This window comes from Protopterus annectens, chromosome 3.part0 (genome assembly GCF_019279795.1).
Source record: "Protopterus annectens isolate FY-2018-M chromosome 3.part0, PAN1.0, whole genome shotgun sequence".
Lineage (NCBI taxonomy): Eukaryota > Metazoa > Chordata > Ceratodontiformes > Protopteridae > Protopterus > Protopterus annectens.
In genome coordinates this window covers 1849132944-1849154499 of record NC_056731.1, presented here as the reverse complement: position 1 = coordinate 1849154499, position 21556 = coordinate 1849132944, and the positions used below count along the sequence as shown (strand labels likewise).

Genomic DNA, 21556 nt, shown 5'->3' with positions numbered 1-21556 from the left:
AGTAACTTCTTGCCTTTCTGTTTTCTTGTTAAATCTAGCAATAAAGTATGGACATACCCTTCAATGAGGTTGTTGCCAACTTTGTTTTTGCTTATTTATTCTTAGGCATATTCCCTCCTGTTCACCATGTTGTCTTTCTCATTCCTGAACCATTTGTTTTCATTTTGATCCATAGTGACCATATTCAAGTAAATATATCATTTTATTTGTGTTGCTAGGAAATATCTTTTACATATCTTTTGCTTCTGGCATGTGTTTTTAAATAATATGAACTGGTTGAATAAAATGTCAACTAACAACATTCCAAAAGTTGCAGAGGTCATGTAATTTTAAGAACTGCTGTATCCTAACCTTCAAAGAAGTAATAAACTCCTTATACTATTCCAGTACCTGTTTTTTATACAAGGAAGGCATAGAAAATAAGTCCATATAAAACAAAAGGGACTAAAAGCATTTTCACTGCTTGTATCTTACTATCCGTATCCCTAAGCAAGAGTTTCCTCTTTCTTAGATTTTAATTTGTCTTTTGCTTAGTCTCTTCCCTCATACCCTTAGCTGCCATTAACAGAAGCCTTTTTCATCCATCCTTCCAAATACTGCCTCTTACTGTGTCCCCATGAATATGGGCATTGCTGAACCAATTTATATGTGGGTACATAATTTGCGGCTGTAAGCCTTTGTTTTATATTCATTAATTTTATATCCCGAAAAGACTTGAAACTGTCTCAAAATGTTGCTCAACACTGTGATATCTGTTTCTGGATTCATCAGGTACAAATAATATCATCTGTAAATAAAAGTCACCTTTTCTTATCATACCAATTATAATCTTGAATTCCCAAGTCTCTTATTTTCTTTGCCAATGGTTCTAAATATAAAACAAATAACAAAGGGGAAAGAGGACACTCCTGCCTGGTTCCTCTGTGTAGATGCATCTTACCAGAGAAGAACCCTGACAATTTAATTCTTGTCTCAGATACCTTATATATTCTCCTAATTAACCTTATTATTGTATTAGGGAATGCAAATGCTTCTACTGCCTTACTCATAAAATCCCAGCTTACTCTGTTGAATGCTTTCTCTGCATCAAGACCCACCAACAACAGTGGTATTTCCTATTACTTTTCCATTTTCTAGCAGTTGCTTTTTGGCAGCCGTCATAATTAGACTCAGCAAGGCCTTACTATGTCTAGCCAATTCCATTTCTGTATCATATCTCAAAAAATCATTTTCTTAATTATATCAGTTTGCTCACCCAGTATCTCTGATAGAGCATGCATACAACCAAGAATCCAAAGAGTACAAAACCACCAAAAGGCTGCCGTTCCAAGTTTAATGCAGTTCAAAGAAGAACACACATAAAACTCTAACACCTCAGCTGTATAGCCTTCAAGGAGTATAAACTTACAAACATAAGCAAATATATATATATATATATATATATATATATATACATATATATATACATATATATATATATATATATATATATATATATATATATATATATATACATACACAAAAATAAAATAATTATTCAGATTTGTTTAGGTTAGTTAGAACTGGGGAAGCGTATAGTAAGGTGGAGAGCAGATGGGTATGAGAGATAGTGATTTGGGATTCCTGTGTGAGGAAGCTCTTGCAGCGGTAGATTGAACCTAGTTTTTAATGAACTTTGGTAATTGTTAGTGCTATATGTTGAATTTTAGGTTTTGGTCAATAGTTACACCTAGTAGCTTGGCTTGTGTTACTGGTGTGATACGGGTATTGTTGGAGGATGTTATTGAGAAAGGCGAGGTAGGGGTGAAAGTTTTGGATGGGTGGAAGATCATGAGTTGGGTCTTAGATGGCTTTAGTATGAGTTGGGAGGAATTTAGCCATTTTTCTGTAGTAGTGAAGGCTTCCTGGGTTCTGTCTTGGAGTAATTGTCGAGAGGGGGCTGAGCAAATAAGGGTGGGTTCATTAGCATACTGTACTATATTACTTTGTTGGGTAGCCGAGGGTAGGTTATTGGTAAAGACGGAAAATAGTAAGGGACCAAGAATGGATCTTTGTGGAACACCTTGTCCCACTGGGAGGAGAGGGGAGAGAGAGTTACAGCATTTAACAGCTTGTTGCCAGAGGGACAGATAATTTTTAAACCACAGTAGAGAGGAGTTATCCAGATTGAGCTCAGAGAGAGTCGATAGTAATTTGCAGTGGGATACCGTATCATATGCCTTTGACAGGTCTTGGAAGACAACAGATACTCATTTACTGAGATTTCTTTGTTGGTTGACGTGGTCAGTAAAGGATGTAAGGGCAGAGGTGGTATTATGGTTTGGCCGAACTCCATGTTGGGAATTTGCTAGCAGGTTATATTGAAGAAGATGATTCAATAGTTGAGTGTGTCCACATTTTTCTAAGATTTTTGATAAAGAAGATAGTATAGCTATGGGGCGATAATTACTAAGTTTTGCCGAGGATCCACCTTTGTGTAGGGGGGGCGACGTAAGAAATTTTCCAGAGAGAGGGGACAGTGTGTTCAGCTATGGATCTATTGATGACTATGGAAATAGGGTAGACGATGGCAGAGGGGCAATCCTGAGGTAATCAGCGGGGAGTTTATCAGCAGCGAGAGTGGTGGGTTTCAGTTTGTCAAGATGTTTACGAATTAGGTCAGTTAGAACTGGTTTGAGAGAGGGAATCGGGTGTTGGTCTTATGGTGACAGTGTTGTATTTTGGGGGTATTTGTAGTGGTAGTAGTGAGGAAATTGTTGAATAACTTTTGGATGGAGGAGGTGAAATAGTCAAACTGGGTGGGACTATCATTGCTATCACCCTCGGTGTTAGGGTTTAGGGAGGTGATTTTGCCTGGTTGGAGAATGTGGCTGATTGCGGATCAGAATTTTTGTGGATTGTTGTAGTGAGTTTTTTGTAGCTGGATATAATAACTTTTTTTGTCATTATCTATTTGTTTTTTTTTTTTTTTTACTTTGTTTCTGCTCTAGGAAGTACTGTCGATTTGTACTTGTTTTGTTAGCATGCCAGGTTGCCCAAGCTATGTCTCGTTGTTTGAGTAGGGATCTTGTGTCCTTTGAGATCCAGGGGGCTGAGTTGGTTAGTACGAATTATACATTGTGGGGCCATAAGATTAAGGATACCTAAGAAGGTAATGATAGAGTTTTAAGAGGTATCCAGTTTATTTTCTTTTAAAGTGTTGATGAATTGGTCTGGGAGGAATTTTTTGGAACTACAGATAGAAAGTAGGGCGGGGGCTTTATGGGTTTTGTGTGCTATCAGTCTTATAGGGGGAATAATATTTGGCCAGTTTTATCAGTTTCTCACTAAATACTGTGTAAGTAGAAAATGATGGTTCACTAGCATATCTTTTAAATTCCTGCCTCTTTTATAAAATATATAAGGAAAAGGAAATACAATACTAGAAAAATCATGATGCTGTAACAAAAAATTCCAATAATATTTGGCCAGTTTTATCATTTTTTCACTAAATATTATGTAAATAGAAACAAAATACATTTATTCTCTGTTAAGGGAAGATATATTACAATTTCTATTTGTTCTGTTTTTCTCATGGGCATAAACAGCTAATCTAGTGGCCACATTATTAACAGTTTCCCCTTAACTTGAAGTAAGGCATTCTCAACAATGGACTTGTCATACCAACTAAAAAGAAACATTTGAGCAGTAAACCTGATTTCTTTCATAAAATCTAGTTCATTGTTACATAATCTTCTCAGCCATAGAAATTCACCATAAGGTAACGAAGACAGCAGTTGGGGGTTGGGGGGTGACAGGCTGTGCCATGCAAAAATTGCCCACCATCTTCAAACTTTCTATGTATGGAAGTTAAAACTTCACCATTGTCACACCCCTTTAGTTTTACATCCAAATGTACAATATTATTCCTCCAATGTGGTTCATCAAAAGACAGACCAAATTTGTTTTCCCGTAGACCTTTAACAAAATCAGAGATTTGGTCTTGGCCACCTTGGCAAACAAAAATCAAGTCATCAGTTTAAGGAAAGTAGTACATTACAAAATTATTAAAACATTATGCTTATAAATATATTCAGTTTCAAACAGTCCCATTTTCAAATTAACATAAATGGGGCAAACTCTGCCCCCATGGCTGTACCCTGCATTTGATGGTAAAGGACATTATTAAATTCAAAAAAATATTAGTTAAACTAAATTGCAACAATTCAGTAACAAAACTACTAAGCGGACTTTCCCCTCCAAAAATACTGCAGAGCTTAAATCCCATGTACATGTTTAATATTCGTATAAAGACTCCTCATGTCTAAAGTTAACCAGTACACGCTAGTTTTCCACCTTAAATCCTTAAGTTTTGACAAGAAATCAGGGGTATTCCTGACATATGATGGCACTTTAGTAACAAAAGGATATAGAAACTCATGAAGTAACAAACCAGTATTGTGCAGGAAATATGTACAAGCTGAAACTATTGGTCGACCTGTGGAGCTATTAAAACTTTTGTGAATTTTAGACAAACAGTAAAATGCGACCATACTGCATCCTTTAACGGCAAATCTTTTTTTCATTTTCCTTAGAAAACTATCCTAATCTATGTCCCTTACACAGTAGTAATTAATATTGTTTCATTGACTCTACATACACCTCAAGAAACTTCTTCATATACATTCCTATCATTTAAATGCTCCATACACATTTTTTAAACATTGCATATAGTGCACAGTCACAATCTTGTTGCCTTTGTCAGCAGACTTAATAATTAATTCATGTTGAGCACACAAGTCCTTTAAAGCTCCCCATTCATTTTAGTTAAATTATAACATATTAAATGTTTATTACACATAAGTTCCCTATATTTTTGTTCTACAGTAAATTAAAGCATAGCTGAAAAATGCTGAACCCCTTCATTGTTAAAAGGAGGCGTAAAAGAACTGCACTGCTTAGTGTTATCTGTTTTAAATAAGCAGTAAGAATTTACTTCAGATTCACCCCCCCCAACCTCAGACACACATGAATGACTGTCATCAGAACTATTATCATTAGCACAATTAAAATCACTGGAGGTATCAACCAAATTTTCGCTATCCTTAAAAAAATTTAATAAATGCAATTTATGAACCAAACAAAATTGCTCACATTTCAAAACATACGTGAGGTTAAGTAGTAGGAACAAACTTCAATCCCAGGTTAAGAACTGCTGATTGTTCATTACTCAAAGAAAAAACAGACTAGTTCATAGGTTCATAGGTAGGTACTAGGCTATTGGCCCTAGGGCCTATATAAGCCTAGTCAAAGGTACCCTGGCTTTCGCCACCCAAGAAAATTATTTTCCTGTGCCACTGTTGAGCAGAGCCACAGAAGTGATCCCCGGGGGGAATTTCCTATCTCCCATCCAATCATCAAGATTTTTCTTGAACAGTGCTAATGAGGAGCTTTGTTTGATATAGATAGGTAGTTTGTTCCAGAGTATGGGAAGTCTCTAGGACAGGAATCTATCCCTCCAGCATGTTCTGTTTATTGTGGTGACGAGGTTTAGGTCCCTAGACCGTGTAGCTCCTAGGGATTGGGATTTGTTTAAGTGGAGCATGTCTAAAAGCTCTGGGTTTGACATAGCTTTGTGTGTTAGGCAGAGATCGCCTCTGAGTAGGCGATATGCAATGGAGTAAAGCTGCAGTTTTTAGAGACGGTCTGCATAGGGCATCTCTTTGAGGCCGGTAATCCTCTTTGTGAGGTATTTCTGTGGCCTTTCCAGTTGTTGTAGATGTCTTTGAGGTACATACCAAAAGGGGCATTGTACTCTATAATGGGTCTAATGAGTGACGAGTAGAGGGGAACAATGACCTCTTTTTTCCTGGATGAGAAACCTTTTGTGATGAGGTGTGCCACATAGAAGGATTTCCTGACTACTGTGGCGATGTGATTATCAAAGGAGAGACTACTGTCCACCTGTGTCCCAAGGTCTCTTATCACACTTTCGGTGTTAAGTAGACTACCACCTATGTGGTAGTTCATGGGTACTGAGTTTTTACCAAAAGGAATGACAATGCACTTTTTGGCATTGAGCTTGAGTCCATGACTTTGACACCAGGCATCTGTCTCAGCAAGGCCCTTTTGTAGGATGTCCACATCTTTTGGAGTTTTGATTATGGCTCCTTCCTTAGCCAAAGACCTTCTGTGTTGGCCTGTACTTCAGAAAAGTAGATACCAAACAGGAGAGAACCCAGGACTGAACCCTGTGGTACTCCACTTGTCACTGGTCTGAAGCTGGATTTGGAGTCTGCTACTTTCACAGTGTGGGTTCTGTCAGTGAGCCAGTTGGCAACCCATCTTGTGACATAGGGATTTATACCTAGTTTAGTGCGTTTATCTATAATTCCAGAGTGGGGGATGGTGTCAGAAGCCTTGGCGAGATCTAGATAGGCTGTGTGAACCACCTTACCCTCATCTACGGCTTTGGTGACTGCTTCAAAGAAGTCTATCAGGTTTAGGAGACATGATCTGCCTTTTACAAACCCGAACTGGGTGGGGTCCTGAGTTTGGAGATTACCAATGTCATTGTTTATAAGTTCCATGATGGTAAGCTCCATAGCCTTGCAGACCAGGCTTGTTAGGCTAATGGGGCAGTAGTTTCCCGGGTCTGTGGTGGCTCCCCCTTTTGTGGTGGCTCCCCCTTTGTGGAGTGGGATAACTGTCGCTGTGCGACATTCAGTGGGCACATAGCCTGAGGTGAGGCTATGACTGAACATGGTACTTAGGTGGGGTGCCAGTTCGTTCTGTAGTTCATGTAGAACACAGCCTGGGATATCGTCAGGTTCCATGGATGCTGTGTTCTTGGCTTTCGATAGTGTGTTTTTTACCTGTGCAGCCGTGATTACAGGAAATTTGCATTCTTCTGGTATAGAGATGGGCACTTTAGGGGATGACAGAGGGGTAAAGTTAGCACTGAACCTATCTGCCAGGATGTTGGCAATATCCGTTGGTTCTGTATATTTAGTGCCATTGTGCTGTAACTCAGAGCAGATCTGAGTGTTGCCATTGAGATTCTTGACATAGCTGTAGAATGCTTTGTGGTTGTCTTTAGAGTCAGTGGCGATTTTGTTTTCATAACTAGCTTTGGAGGATTTTATGAGGAATCTTAGCTTCTTACTGAAGCTGACCAGGGAGTTTCTCCAATCATGGGATTTTACTCTTTTTTGCAACAGTTTCTTTCGTCTGTTGTAGAGTTTGTTTATGGCAGGGGACCACCAGATTGGCTTCCTTTTTTTGGAGGATAGCATCTTGGTTCTGTTAGGGATTGCACGATCCATGCACTCATGTAAGTGCTTATAAAGTGCATTTATGTAGGATTCAGCAGTCATACCTCTGTTGTCCGTCAGCATGGGTGTTGTGAAGTTTGCCACTTCTGTCTTAAGAAGCATGAAGTTGGCTTTGGAGAATTTTTTACTGTGGTTTCCCTAATGGGGGGTGGGGGAGGGATGTGGATGTCTAGGGTGATTAGCTTATGGTCGGATCCAATGAGGAATTAACCTCTGGTGTGGAGCACCAGTTGCCCATGTTGGTAATAACCAGGTCTAGGATATTGCTGCCCCTGGTGGGGGTGTGGATAAGTTGATCCATGGCATTGGAATTTATGGATTCCAGAAAATGTTGAGTACAAGAGTTGGTACATGAGTAGTTTTCCCAGTTAATGGTAGGGTAGTTGAAATCGCCCATTATTAGGGTGTTAGGTTGTACCCCAGTGTATTAAGAAATGAGGAGTGGGAATCCTGGGGCATGGTGGGGGATCTGTAGCAAGCTACAATTTGGATTGCGGTCTTGCCCAGAGTTAGTTGCACTTGGATAATCTCGGATGCATTATGCTGAGCAACTAGCCTGGAGGTGTGGATATCCTTAATGAATATGGACACGCCTCCGCCTTTAGTGTTTCGGTCCAGATTAGGTGGTCGAAAGGTGTGGTATGAATTATAGCCTGGTAATGCAGGGGTACTCTCTGGAGCCTTGAACCAGGTCTCTGTCACTGCAAAGATGTCAATGTTCTCCATTTTAAGGAGTGCCTCAAGAGAGTGCATTTTGAGGTTTAGACTTCTAGCATTAAGTAGCAATACCCTCAGATTCTTCTAGTTAATAATCAAATTAGTATTTGTGTCCTCTCCAGTAAAACAAGAAAAAAGTCAATTCAAACAGTCACTGCGATTTACTTTGTTTGTAGTTTGGTTGAAAGGATCTGTCTGTGTTAGCTGGATAACTGGATTCATTTTTGCCTCTGCACCTCTTCCTATCATTAGAAAAGGTTGGATTGCCATGATTTTGTACCCTCTGAAGATGCAAAGGAAACCCCGTAGGGCTTCCTACAAATGCTGCCACATCCTAATTGGCCACCAGGCTTATGTTTCTGTTGATTGACTTTCCACACGGATGCTCTACCACTGTTATAATCACGGACATCTCTTTTCAGTTTGTTTTTCTTTCTTTTAACCAATTCTCTCTCAAAATTCTTTAATTTATCATTACTATCTGTAAAAAAAATATTTAAATGAAATGCATTGGAATGTGTGGTTAATTCAGAACATAAATAATTTATTTCTTCTTTCAATTTACTCTCTTTATGACATCCCTCTTCATTAGTATGTTGACCCATTCCAAGGAGGATCTGTGAGCTGCAGCTATCCACCTTTTCTGAAATTTCTTATCTTCCTCACTAGACAAATCAAAAGGTGTAATGGGGCTTTTAAAAGCTCTCAGCCCCCTGGGTGTTATGTCCTGTTCCACATAACATTTTAAACTCAGAATATTATAATACAGAACTGTTTCTTTATATGATCTTCTTCTTCTTCTTTCGGCTTTCCCCAGTTAGGGGTCGCCACAGCAGATCACCTGTCCGCTCATGATTGGCAGTGGAGTTTTACAGTGTCGAGTTGCCAGCCTAGCGCCCAACCTTCCACAGAAGGCACACACACACACACACACACACACACCTAGGGCCAATTTAGAGTGTCCAGTCCATCTACAGCATGTCTTTGGGATGTGGGAGGAAACCGGAGCACCCGGAGGAAACCCACGCGACCACAGGGAGGACATGCAGACTCCGCACAGAAAGCACCCCTGCCAAGGATCGAACCGGAAAAACTCTTGCTGTGAGGCGGCAACGCTAACCGCTGCACCACCGTGATAAATGTTCTAATTTGTCAAACATACCATGTAATTCTGGAGAGGGACTAAAAGCAGTTTGTTGACCCACAGAGAGAAACGGGTTATCAGGCTTCTTGTTTCTTTCTTCTTCAAATTTCTCCCAGAGCTGAAAAGATATTTCAACCCTCCTGCTGTCCATTTTGATCAATAACAGGTTGAACATAACTAACCATAGTTCACTGAGATAAATCACCCCCATCTTCCTGAAATATTTGTGGTAAATTGCAGGAAGGATCAGTAGCCATGAATATGCATACAACCAGAAATCTAAAGAATAAAAAAACACCAAGAGGCTGCCGTTCCAAGTTTAATACAATTCAAAGAAGAATACACATAAGACTCCAGCGCTTTGGCTGTAGAGCCTTCAAGGAGTATAAACTTACAAACTACATATAACACTCCAGCGCCTCGGCTGTAGAGCCTTCAAGGAGTATAAACTTACAAACATAAGCAACTATATATATATATATATATATATATATATATATATATAATTAATTAAGTAATTAATTCATAGATAATTGACTCAGATGTCTCCAGTTACATTCACTGTTAAGACCCCAAGGATTTATGTCATGGAGGTAATCCTTCTGGTTTGCAAGCTAGCATTCTGAAACAAATATACTTAAAATATTGTGATGATACAGTACTTAAAAATAAGCTGTTATATAAACAGTCTATTTTTATTTTAAAGTATGACACTTTAATTCCTTGGGGTCTTAACACTGAATGTAACTGGAGGCATGTGATTTAATTGTTTATTAATTAATTAATTACTTTATTGTTGTATATGTGTATATAGTTGCTAATGTTTGACTCTTTGAAGGATATACAGCCAAGATGCTAGAGTTTTATGTGTGTTCATCTCAGATAGAGCAATCTGCAGGGAATTTTTAATGTCTGCCAACTCATTACTTTCCTAGAAAATATGTTCCCAATTACCTCCTTCTCCACCATCACTCCTCCAACATTTGCTGTCTACTTGAGGATGAATTCTTTGGAGTCTACTTGGGGTATAAAAATACCTATGTAAACACTTCCAAGCAAAGATCCTAAATCTTCTAGACTTTGTTACATATTTGGGAGACATACATATATCCCCCTTTCTTCCATTTCATCTTCATCTCTAAACACCACACTATGTTTGAAGTACTCCTGATTCTTCTAATCAACTCCTGTGCTTTTGTCTGTCTATTAATCATTTTCCTTTGAAACATTCGAACAGGTTTCACTGGTAAAGTCTCTCTATGAGGTTAACTGTCAGAAGAATGAGAAATAGAGTTCCCTTCTGATGGCTCATTTTTGGTTGGATAAACATTTGTATTTCTTCCTTATCCTGTTCTGTATCAAAACTGTCTTTCATACTCCAGGAAAAATATTCTGAAGACAGCTGGTTACAGTAGCTTGAATCTCACACCTGCCTCTCAACATTCCCTGATTGCTGGCATAAATTTGCTTCTCTTATGCCTGGTGTGCAGTGATTAAACGTTTTCCACAAATGCAATACTGTTTGATATATAGTGAGTATTCATTTTTTAATGTTGCCGTTCTGCCACAGTTTTATCAGGATTACCTCTTTCTGCTGATATGGTTACATCTTTGCTAATACAGATCTTGGCAGATCAGCTCACCTTTTATGCCTTTGAGGAATCTGTGCTGGTGAGAGCCTTTTTTTCATGAATTGCAGAAAGGTCACTAGTCAGTACTTAAGGAAATGAACCCATAGTTTTGGAAGATCTAATAGCAGAAGTATAATTTAGATCAGGGGTGGGCAAACTTTTTGATTCGTGGGCCACATTGAGTTCTAACATTTGACAAAGGGGCCGGAACAGGAGCAGATAGATGGCATGCTTTGAAAACATCACCTCATTGGGGGAAAAATACACATCTTGGGATATGGAGAAAACATGTGCTTTAATTTCCAATGAAAATGAAGAAAAGCATTACAATAAAATCTCTGACTTCGAAATGAGTCTTTAAACACTGAAAATCAAATAAATGACCATTTTATTTTAAAGCACTGAAAGTTCTGTTATCCTTCAGGATATCACCATCACTCTCCTCCTGACTGTCTTTTTTTTTCAAAAATGGTAGGAGATGCAGATGTACTTGTCCTGTTCCTTTTATTCAGTTTGTTTCCCTGGTGCCAAAGTCAACAACGACCAGTGCAAGGACGAAACAGTTGCAGCAAGTCAGTCTGTGAAGCGTTATATTTGATCTGCGCGCACTGTTTATTTTAACAACGTGCGTATCACGGAGACACACACATTTTAATGGGAGAGTGTTGTTGGTCTCCTTTTTTAGCCAGCACATCAAAGTCTGGAGTTAGTTTTGTTGTGGCGATTCTCAGGATGGATCTGAGGTGTAGGTCTGTTAACTTGGATCGGTGGCTGGCTTTGTTGATGTTCATGACGCTGAAGGTCTGTTCACACACGAAGGTAGAGCCGAACAAAGCCAACATCATCTGCACTTTTCGCCTTAGATTTGGAAACGCGGCATCATTGAGTGAAGCATAGAAGTCATTTAGTTTCAGGGAGCTGAACTTCTCTTTTAAGGCAGGGTCGGACTGAAGGTCGATCAGTTCGAGCTGAAGCTCCTCTGGAGCTGTTTCGGGGTCTTGTGACAGAGGAAAGGCCACCAATTGAAGTGACTTGTCAATTTTGTCGAAATCCAAAAACCGATGGCAGAATTCTCCGTGCAGTGCATCCAGTGACTCACTGTATTTCTTTACTTTTGCTCCGGCCTCTTTCAGCGTGGCTAGTCTAGGAAAATGAGTGAATGACTTGTTCAAAATCTGCCTGGAGAATAAAGCCAGCTTGGATTTGAAGGCTTTCACGTTTGTGTACATGTCATGCACAAACTGCTCCTTCCCCTGCAGTTTCACGTTGAGCTCATTCAAGTGTGAAAATACGCTCGTAGCAAACACAAAGTCACACATCCAGCTGTTGTTGCTCAGCTCAGGAAATTCATCAGTCTTCCCCTGCCGCTCCAAAAACACGCCAATCTCCTCTTTGAGCTCCCACACTCGTTGAAACACTTTGCCCAAACTCAACCAGCGGACATGGGAGTGATAAAGCAGGTCCTGGTGATCCGCATCAGTTTCCTCCAGGAACGCAATGAACTGACGGTGCTGAAGTCCCGTGCGCGTATGAAGTTGACGAGTTTCACCACAGGATTCACAACATGATTCAGCTGTAACACCGATTTACATAGAGATTCCTGGTGGATGATACAGTGGAGGAAAATGACATCCTGGTCAGGATTTTCATCTTTCACTTTATTCTGGATTCTCCTCAGCAGGCCAACGTTTTTTCCCGTTAAATTGAGATCCATCTGTGGTGGCGTTAACAAGCTTACTCCAGGAAGCTTCATGTTTTCGATGGCAGCAGACACCCGTTCAAACAAGTCCTCTCCCCGTGTTTGTCCTTTCAGAGACTCCATTGTCAAAAACTCCTCCGTTATTTCAAAAGTTTCGTTGATTCCTCGGATAAAAATGAGGAGCTGAGCAGTGTCTTTGACATCGTTGCTTTCATCCAGTGCTAAAGAATAAAAAGTGAATGACTTTGTCTTTTTGTTTAATCTGCTGGTGATATCTTCATCTATTAGTTCCACACGGCGAGTCACTGTCCGCCGTGATAAACTGATTTTCTCAAATTTGTCTTTGGTCTCCGGGCACAAAATACCTGCTGTCTCTACCATACATTCTTTTAAAAACTCGTCCTCAGACAGTGGTTTGCTGGCCTTTGCTATTTTGAATGAAAGCATAAAACTGGCCTTGGTACTTGACTCTTGAATGGCAGTTTGACAGTGAAAAAAACTTTGCTGAGCCTTCAAATTAGCTGCCACCTTCTCAGCAGCAGCTTCCAGTTCTTTTGTTGAGAGCTTGCTAGCATAATTAGCGTGCTTTGTGGCAAAGTGACGGCTAATATTATACTCTTTAAAAACCGCCACAGTTTCTTGGCATATCAGGCAAACAGCAGATGATCGGTGTTCAGTGAAAAAATATTTAGTTGTCCACTCCTTATTGAACACTGGACATTCTCTGTTCACTTTCCTTTTCTTGGGTCCGCTCATCTTTATAGAGGGGCAGTGGGTCAAAGGGTAAAGTGCAAACGTGGAGTAATAGGCCTACGCTTCACCTCAACAAAGCCAATATATCTAGAGTGCGCCATCTAGTGAGGAAACATCAGAATTGCAGGGGAAATAAAACATTAACAAGGTTAATTTATTAAATTTTTTCAAGTTTGGCGGGCCGAATCAAAACGTTTAACGGGCCGCATGTGGCCCCCGGGCTGTAGTTTGCCCATGCCTGATTTAGATGTTTTGGGCACTGAATTGAGACAACCCTAATGCTGGGAATGAAGGCAAAGAAGAAGGTGGTGGCAGAAGCTAAGATGAATAGATAGCATTACAGAAGAAATTAATATGATTTTGCAAGAACTTAAACAAGAACTTGTTGACAGACAAGCCTGGTACGCCAAAGTCATTGAGGTTATAAAGAGTGAGTCTTGACTAAATAACTGAACAACAACAAAATTGACATGGAGGTTGGCATAATGCTTAAAGTGTTTATCTCACAGGCACAAGCTACAGTGTTTGAGTCTCACCTTTAGGGCAATTGGCTAGACTTAACATGGCCCACAAAGGCCACTAGCCTAGTATTTACCATTGATTCCTGATGTGCCTTTTGCTTGTCATTATTATTAATTCTCGCTTTTAGCCCCAACACTCTGATGCGGTGTAGAGAAGTGAAAACTGCACTCTAGTTTTAAAAGATTTTTCAACTAGATAATGGCTTTAGAGCTGGACATTTTTACATCCCATTGTAGTACAACAATAATTAGTGATTCATCACTAAATCTAAGTTTCAAGAGGATGTCCCAGTCATAGAAGTAGAAATGTATGTGCAAAATTCAGCTGTTTGTCCAGGACTACAATATGTTGGCCAAGCTCCAGGAAAGGTGGTACAGTTGTTCTTCAAACTCAGTTTTGTCTTTGTTAGGTTCTGTCCCATTCCTGTGAGAAGAGGTGATAATGAACCTTTAGGTGCCTCCTCTTTCTTGCCTTAACTTTTTTTAGTATAATACAAAAGAGCAACCTATTTTTCTAACTGAATAGCTTGATGTAATTTGAGATCATTTTAAACTTGTTTTCTTGGCAAAATGTACCTATGTCATTCTGTAGCATTGTCTGAATTAAAATACGAGTATTACTTTGTTTGAATCTGGATAGATTAGAAACAGAAGTGTAAGTTAATTAGTTCACTGTTCGTGTAATTCATGGTCATAAACAGCTTAATTGGGAACACATTGCTTGCAAACCATTTTTGTTTAAAAAAAGTTACTTAGACTCTATTTATTAAGGTGATATGCAACATCTCTTTCTAATTTACATTCAGGACCCATTTTGTGGTCTACGATTGTTCTTAATTATCATTTAATTGTCCCCCCATTTTTTTTTTTTTTTTTTGCACAGCACGTAATGTTACAGTAACTAAGCACCTGGAGGATGTGACAACTGATGAAGAGTGCAATGCTGGTTTCTCCTGTGAGCTCTCTCATGATGATGAAGAAGTGCAGTGGTTCCTGAACGACAACATGCTATATCCAAATGAATTTAATGACATCAAGAAGATTGGAAAATGCCACAGTCTTGTATTAAAACATCTTGCACCTGAAGACTCTGGAACTGTAACACTCAAAGGAGAAAGAGTGTCTGACAGTGCCAAGATCCTAGTGCTTGGTAAGTACATTTTATAAAAAAAAAATTCTAGACAAACTGTTATGTTTACTTGTGTCTTTTGTTAATATGTGCAGATAATATGCTTTTCATTGTAAAGATGCATGTAAGTTACAGTTCCCATCCAACATTTTATTTTTTGTATATTGAGTTTTATTCCTAAACACTGTTACATTAGTTTTATAAAAAATAATCTTGGTGCACTCTATATCAGAATCTCTTCACAGTAATGTAATGGTAATATGAGCTGAGCATTATTTAAAATGTTTATATATCAGGAAATATAATCTGCAGTGGTGCAGCGGTAGAGTTGTTGCCTCACAGCAAGAGGTTCTCCCGTTCGATTCTCGGCTGGAGTGCGGGGAGTGCCTTCTGTGTGGAGTCTGCATGTCCTCCCTGCGGTTGGGAGGGCGTTCGAAAGACATGCATAAATGGGCGTGCCTTCATTGAAGGTTGAACATCGAGCTGGCACCTCGGCATTCGTGAAAATCTACTGCCAATCATTAGCGGACTGGAGTTCCGCTGTGGTGACCCCTAAACGGGAAAAGTCGAAAAGACAAACAACAACATATATCAGGAAATGATATGAAGAAAGTAATTTACCCTAGTACAGAAGTAACCTCTCCAGCATTAATAATATATTTTTGCATAGGAGTAGTAGGAAAACCCATGTTCAGGTCAGCCCATTTCCCTTCATCTGTAGTCTGACCTTAACTATTTATGTCACTGAGCAGTAACTCAACTGCCATGCTGCAATCTGGATAAAATTATCAGTAGTGAGCAATATACCTATCAAAAGCACTTTCACTACTAGGAAGCCCAGAATGCAATCAGATGAAATGAATCTTTGGAGTAATTTGTTACCAAACACTAGTTTTCCATGCAGAAATCCACTCTATTATTTGCTGTTCTAGTGACATGAGTCATACCCAAATTAAATCCTTGGACCAGCCTATCTATCTGGTTAACAAAGAAATAACATCCCATGCAAGAATCGTGCAAATCCTTTTGTGATCAAGAATGCAGTGAAATGCAATGACAAAGAATTAATTTGAATATAACTCCTGAAATCTCATGTCATTCCTCATACTTTTTCAGATCATATTTACAATGACATGTACATCTTTTTGACAGGCCACTTGGGCCAGCCTCCTCCTCCTTTCTGCTGTACCTGACAGAAAAGTTAACTTACCACTATGAAAACATGCCACTTTATCAAACTCCTCTCACTGTAAACATCACCTCCTCACTGTCTCCAAAGTCAAGTGGCTCCCAATAAAACGAAGGGCTAATCTTCTTGGAGTTCTATTTTTTGAAATTTTTATGCCTTGAAAGCTACACCCCATTAGCCTCCAAACATATGAAAAAAGCCTCATCCTGTAACCTCAGAAACAACTTCCAATTAGCCTCTTAACTTATTACTCCTTCAGGCAGACTCCTGTGTGTCAAAACACTGCTTCTTGAGCTTAGGACCCACTCCTTGGCAGTCTCTACTTACTTAAGAGAACTCTATAAAGCCTATAATTCCTGTAAGAAACAGTAGCCTTCAGCTGCATCATTTTAGTTTACTTCAGCCATGCATTATTTAATATGTGGTAATTTAATGCTGTATGTTGTAATTTCACTTATTCTTATTTTCTCATTAACTGTTGTAATTATTTTTACTGAGATGTAATTCCTCAGTCTGTCTCTGAAAACAATCAATTTTTGATCAGAGCACTATCCTGGTAAACATGCATAAATAAATAAACAAACAAACAAACCACTGAACCAAATGCCTTTCCAGTGGGTCATTTCAGCTCTCCGCATATAAACTGAAAAACCTGTACTACCAACCACAGATATGCCCAGAGATGTCTACAGTTTGTAAATGCAAATTAACTTTATCAAATTCTCCCTCTGCCCCTAAGACAAGTTAATTTTCTTTTTCTTGCCCTCAAAAGTGTTTTCTCTTAACTGTACCACTCACTTGTCACTCCTTCCTTGTCAAGTGTGACCATCTCACTCTTTCTCCCTGAAAATGTGCTTTGTGGCCCCCTAATAACATCGCCACATTCAGGAATCACTCTAAAACCATTACTTACCTTTTGCTGAGCTTATTGATAATCTTAAATGGTATAGCTCCCTGGCAAACCATGACCAAATGCTACAGTTCCCAGTAAACCATTTGTCTGATGCCACCTGATGCTGCTACCGACCCCTCTGAATTTTACTTGCTTTTTGATAGATATAATGAGGCATCTGTACCAGTCTGCCATAAGCATAGTAACAGATATAAAAGAAAACCCATATAGTGAAACCACCACATGAACAAACTGTATAAAAAAGATAAAGCTCCTGGCTGCCTCTAAAAGTTGTCAACTTCGCCATTATGTAAGAGGGCTAAAATTGGTAAGCAAGTCTTTCAGGCTTGTTATTAATAAGTGTTAGGCCAGCTATGAAATTCGGGATGCAAATAATTCAAAAGACAGCCATAAGGCTATTGTCAGCCATATTAGGAAACTTGGCAAACAATTCTGTATCAACATCTCTAGTGGTACCTCATTGTCTAACTCTGAGTACATTGCTAATGTTGTTTCAGACAAATTCTTTTTCATCTTCATCCTACCCACTTTCCAGCCCCCCCCCCTTCTCCCCATAACTCTCTTCCCAAAGCCATTTTGCAGCAAGTCCTTTTGGCTCCGTGGGTCCTGATAATGCCCCTACAAGTCTACTGAGGAACGTTAAGTCCAAAATAGCAAAACCCTTCCATCAGCTTTGTAAAAGAATTGTAATAGTTCCACCACAAAAAAGGAAAAAGTGCTTTCATTTTTTCACCTGGTTTTAAATTCATTTTAACAGGCTGCATCAGCTTTAGCTAAGGTCTTTAAGCTTATATTAGTAATTCCAGTACATAGTTGTATTACATTTTGCTCTTTAAGGGTCTAACTGTAGTTATTAAAGCCTAGCTTCATTTTCATGAACTGAATGTATGCCAGGCTAGTTCAGAACTTGTCTTTGTATTAAGGCAGTTTGAGACCAGTCACCTGAGAGGTGAGGGTCTAATTGTTTTGCCTTCAACCCACCCTGTTGTAGTTGTGTTCTTAAATCCCGAGTGTCTGTTGTTGCCTGCCCCTTATGATAATTTGATAATGTAATTCTCTCCCTCTCCTCATTTATTAGCTGTTGACAGTGAGCACATATGTATTGTTTTGCAAAGTCTTTCCCCTTAAACTGCTCACCAGGCTAAACGATCTTTGATAAATTGCTTAATATTGAGTGTACTGCTACTGCTTGGACTAATTTTAGTATAACATTTGTGAGTTATTTGTACTATAGTTAGTTTTCTGCTGCTGACAGAAGAAGATTTCCATGGTAGTTGTTTTTATTGAAATTTAAATACTTAGTAGAAGTTCACCCAAACATTATTTTAAAATTGAAATCCAAGCAGTTATAGTTACCCCTGACCCCAGAGTCACTCTTGTCATGGTCATGGACTAGCACTTCTCCACAACATCTCTAGCCAGCCTGATTGAGATGGATATCTTGAGAGTGTGTAAGAATTGTCTCATGCTGTCTGACGACCATCTATTACTCAAACAGCATAGCACAGTGTGTGAGATCTGTACATGTATAAAATACCCTTGGAGGCACAAATCTCACACACAGTAAACTCAGACACCAAAATCATCAGCAGTACACCACCTATCACACCTCTCCAGGGCCATTACAATGCACATAATCCACCATATGTATGCTGAGGTTCTAAACATTGACTTGTCTACACCTCAAAGACCTCCAAAGTGTAACAGAGGCACAACTCACACTCAAGAAATTAAGCCTACTTCCTTACAGGTGACAGATGCTGAGCCCATAAGGCAGGCATCGACCCAGCCAAACATTCCTGTTATAGGTGACCCTGTCATAAGATATACAGATGTGCCTATTACCAGACTAAGGAAGGAAAGAGTGACAGTTAGTTTCTTGTCTACTGCTAGAATCCATCAGATCATGCATGCACTCAGGTCCTTGAACAGTAAGTACCAGTATGACTCTATCATAGTCCATGCAGATGTCAATAACTTTGCACGTGCCTTGGACTATATGAAGAGAGACGTGATGGAGATCTTGAACTATGTGTTCAAGGTAGGTGTGAGCCTAGCATTGAGCTGCATTCTGCCTTCTTCAAGGATGATGCTGTGATATCATCTGATGTTGTCCTTTTTGGCTGCATACACAATACTTCAGATACAAAGCTCGAGCCCCTCACTCTACCCATAATACTTCATTCCATCCCAACTCCTCAGATCTTGTTTGCCACCATAGCCACAAGATGGAAGATCTCATTGTTCGAGTAAGAGTGTCTTTTTGGTGAATTTTTCTATTTAGTGCTGGTGCTATTTGTGCCTTATTGTCATCTTAAAACTTAGTTTTTCTCTTTATCCTCCCTCAGCTGTTTGTAGGTGGTAGGGTTTTTTCATAATTTTTTGTTTCCCCCTTTTCTATCGTACTGTTGCTAGTTCTTGACTGGTATTTTACTGTTGTTCTAGTCTCTGCTTTAAAAAAAAAAAAAAAAAAAAGATTGCAGTTTTTATATGCTGTTAGATAAGCTTATAGTTTGTATACTTTTAACCTTCCAGTTAAATTTAAAGTTGTTGAAATTCTTCCTTTTTTCCAGTGTTTACTGACTTCTTCTACCTGTTATGTCTGAGAAACCTGCTTTGGAAAAGCCTACAGGTTTTAAGAAGTGCATTTCTTGTGGGCATAAGATTCTGAATTCTGATGCCCACAAGAAGTGCATCTGCTGTTTTAGGAGCACCCCACCTGGATACTTCATGTGCTGTGTGTGCTACCTTTAATCCCAGGGATTCTCCAATTACAGAAACAAGTAGATCCTTAAAGAAATTCTTCCAACCACCTCAAAACCAGCTTCAGTGGTCTCGGAACAAAGGAAAAGGCATCATCCCAAATCCCTAAAGGCTTCCTTGGAAACTTACTAAAAGCTTCAGAAAGTTTCAGATCTATCCGCCTCAGATCTGCAGCAATCCTCGGATCTGACTAGCTCAGGTCCTGCTACCAGTTCTCAAGTACAGTCCACTTCTGTCTCAGATCACCATCCATCGGATCTGAAGAGCAGAATACGTACACTGGAATTTGTCCTAAAATCCATGTCTTTGGCTTTACCCATCAAGTTATTTCAAATACCAACCAAGCACTCCAGGCCGGTGTCTACAACTTCATGTAGGTCTTCAAGGAGCTTGTCTGAGGCCAACATGGACAGGATGATGCGGAGATTTCTTAGGGCTCAGATCCAGATGGGGATCCTGCCAGCTCCATCCCCTCTGGCATCCATGATCACACTGGCCCAACCAGTTCTGTCTCCTTCTCCAATCTGACCTGTAGTTTTAGAGTCCCAGGATCCGAGGTTTCTGAGAGGTTCAACATTGGATCCGAGGAAGCTACCTTCCTTGACTCTGACTGTAATCCTGACTTGCCCTGCTCCGACACCTTCGGATCAGGATGTGTCTCGTATCTGAGGGGTTGCCTATTACCAGACTAAGGAAGGAAAGAGTGACAGTTAGTTTCTTGTCTACTGCTAGAATCCATCAGATCATGCATGCACTCAGGTCCTTGAACAGTAAGTACCAGTATGACTCTATCATAGTCCATGCAGATGTCAATAACTTTGCACGTGCCTTGGACTATATGAAGAGAGACGTGATGGAGATCTTGAACTATGTGTTCAAGGTAGGTGTGAGCCTAGCATTGAGCTGCATTCTGCCTTCTTCAAGGATGATGCTGTGATATCATCTGATGTTGTCCTTTTTGGCTGCATACACAATACTTCAGATACAAAGCTCGAGCCCCTCACTCTACCCATAATACTTCATTCCATCCCAACTCCTCAGATCTTGTTTGCCACCATAGCCACAAGATGGAAGATCTCATTGTTCGAGTAAGAGTGTCTTTGGTGAATTTTTCTATTTAGTGCTGGTGCTATTTGTGCCTTATTGTCATCTTAAAACTTAGTTTTTCTCTTTATCCTCCCTCAGCTGTTTGTAGGTGGTAGGGTTTTTTCATAATTTTTTGTTTCCCCCTTTTCTATCGTACTGTTGCTAGTTCTTGACTGGTATTTTACTGTTGTTCTAGTCTCTGCTTTAAAAAAAAAAAAAAAAAAAAAGATTGCAGTTTTTATATGCTGTTAGATAAGCTTATAGTTTGTATACTTTTAACCTTCCAGTTAAATTTAAAGTTGTTGAAATTCTTCCTTTTTTCCAGTGTTTACTGACTTCTTCTACCTGTTATGTCTGAGAAACCTGCTTTGGAAAAGCCTACAGGTTTTAAGAAGTGCATTTCTTGTGGGCATAAGATTCTGAATTCTGATGCCCACAAGAAGTGCATCTGCTGTTTTAGGAGCACCCCACCTGGATACTTCATGTGCTGTGTGTGCTACCTTTAATCCCAGGGATTCTCCAATTACAGAAACAAGTAGATCCTTAAAGAAATTCTTCCAACCACCTCAAAACCAGCTTCAGTGGTCTCGGAACAAAGGAAAAGGCATCATCCCAAATCCCTAAAGGCTTCCTTGGAAACTTACTAAAAGCTTCAGAAAGTTTCAGATCTATCCGCCTCAGATCTGCAGCAATCCTCG

At 39.5% G+C, this 21556-nt stretch overlaps 1 protein-coding gene across 1 annotated transcript in view; it reads left to right on the top strand.

Annotated features, from left to right (window-relative positions):
* Nucleotides 1-21556, top strand: part of OBSCN (obscurin, cytoskeletal calmodulin and titin-interacting RhoGEF) — a 4979884-nt gene that overhangs the window by 2326386 nt on the left and 2631942 nt on the right. The window contains exon 38 of the mRNA XM_044066040.1: nucleotides 14662-14928. Coding sequence (XP_043921975.1) covers nucleotides 14662-14928 — 267 coding nt within the window. The remainder of the gene's footprint in view (nucleotides 1-14661; nucleotides 14929-21556) is intronic.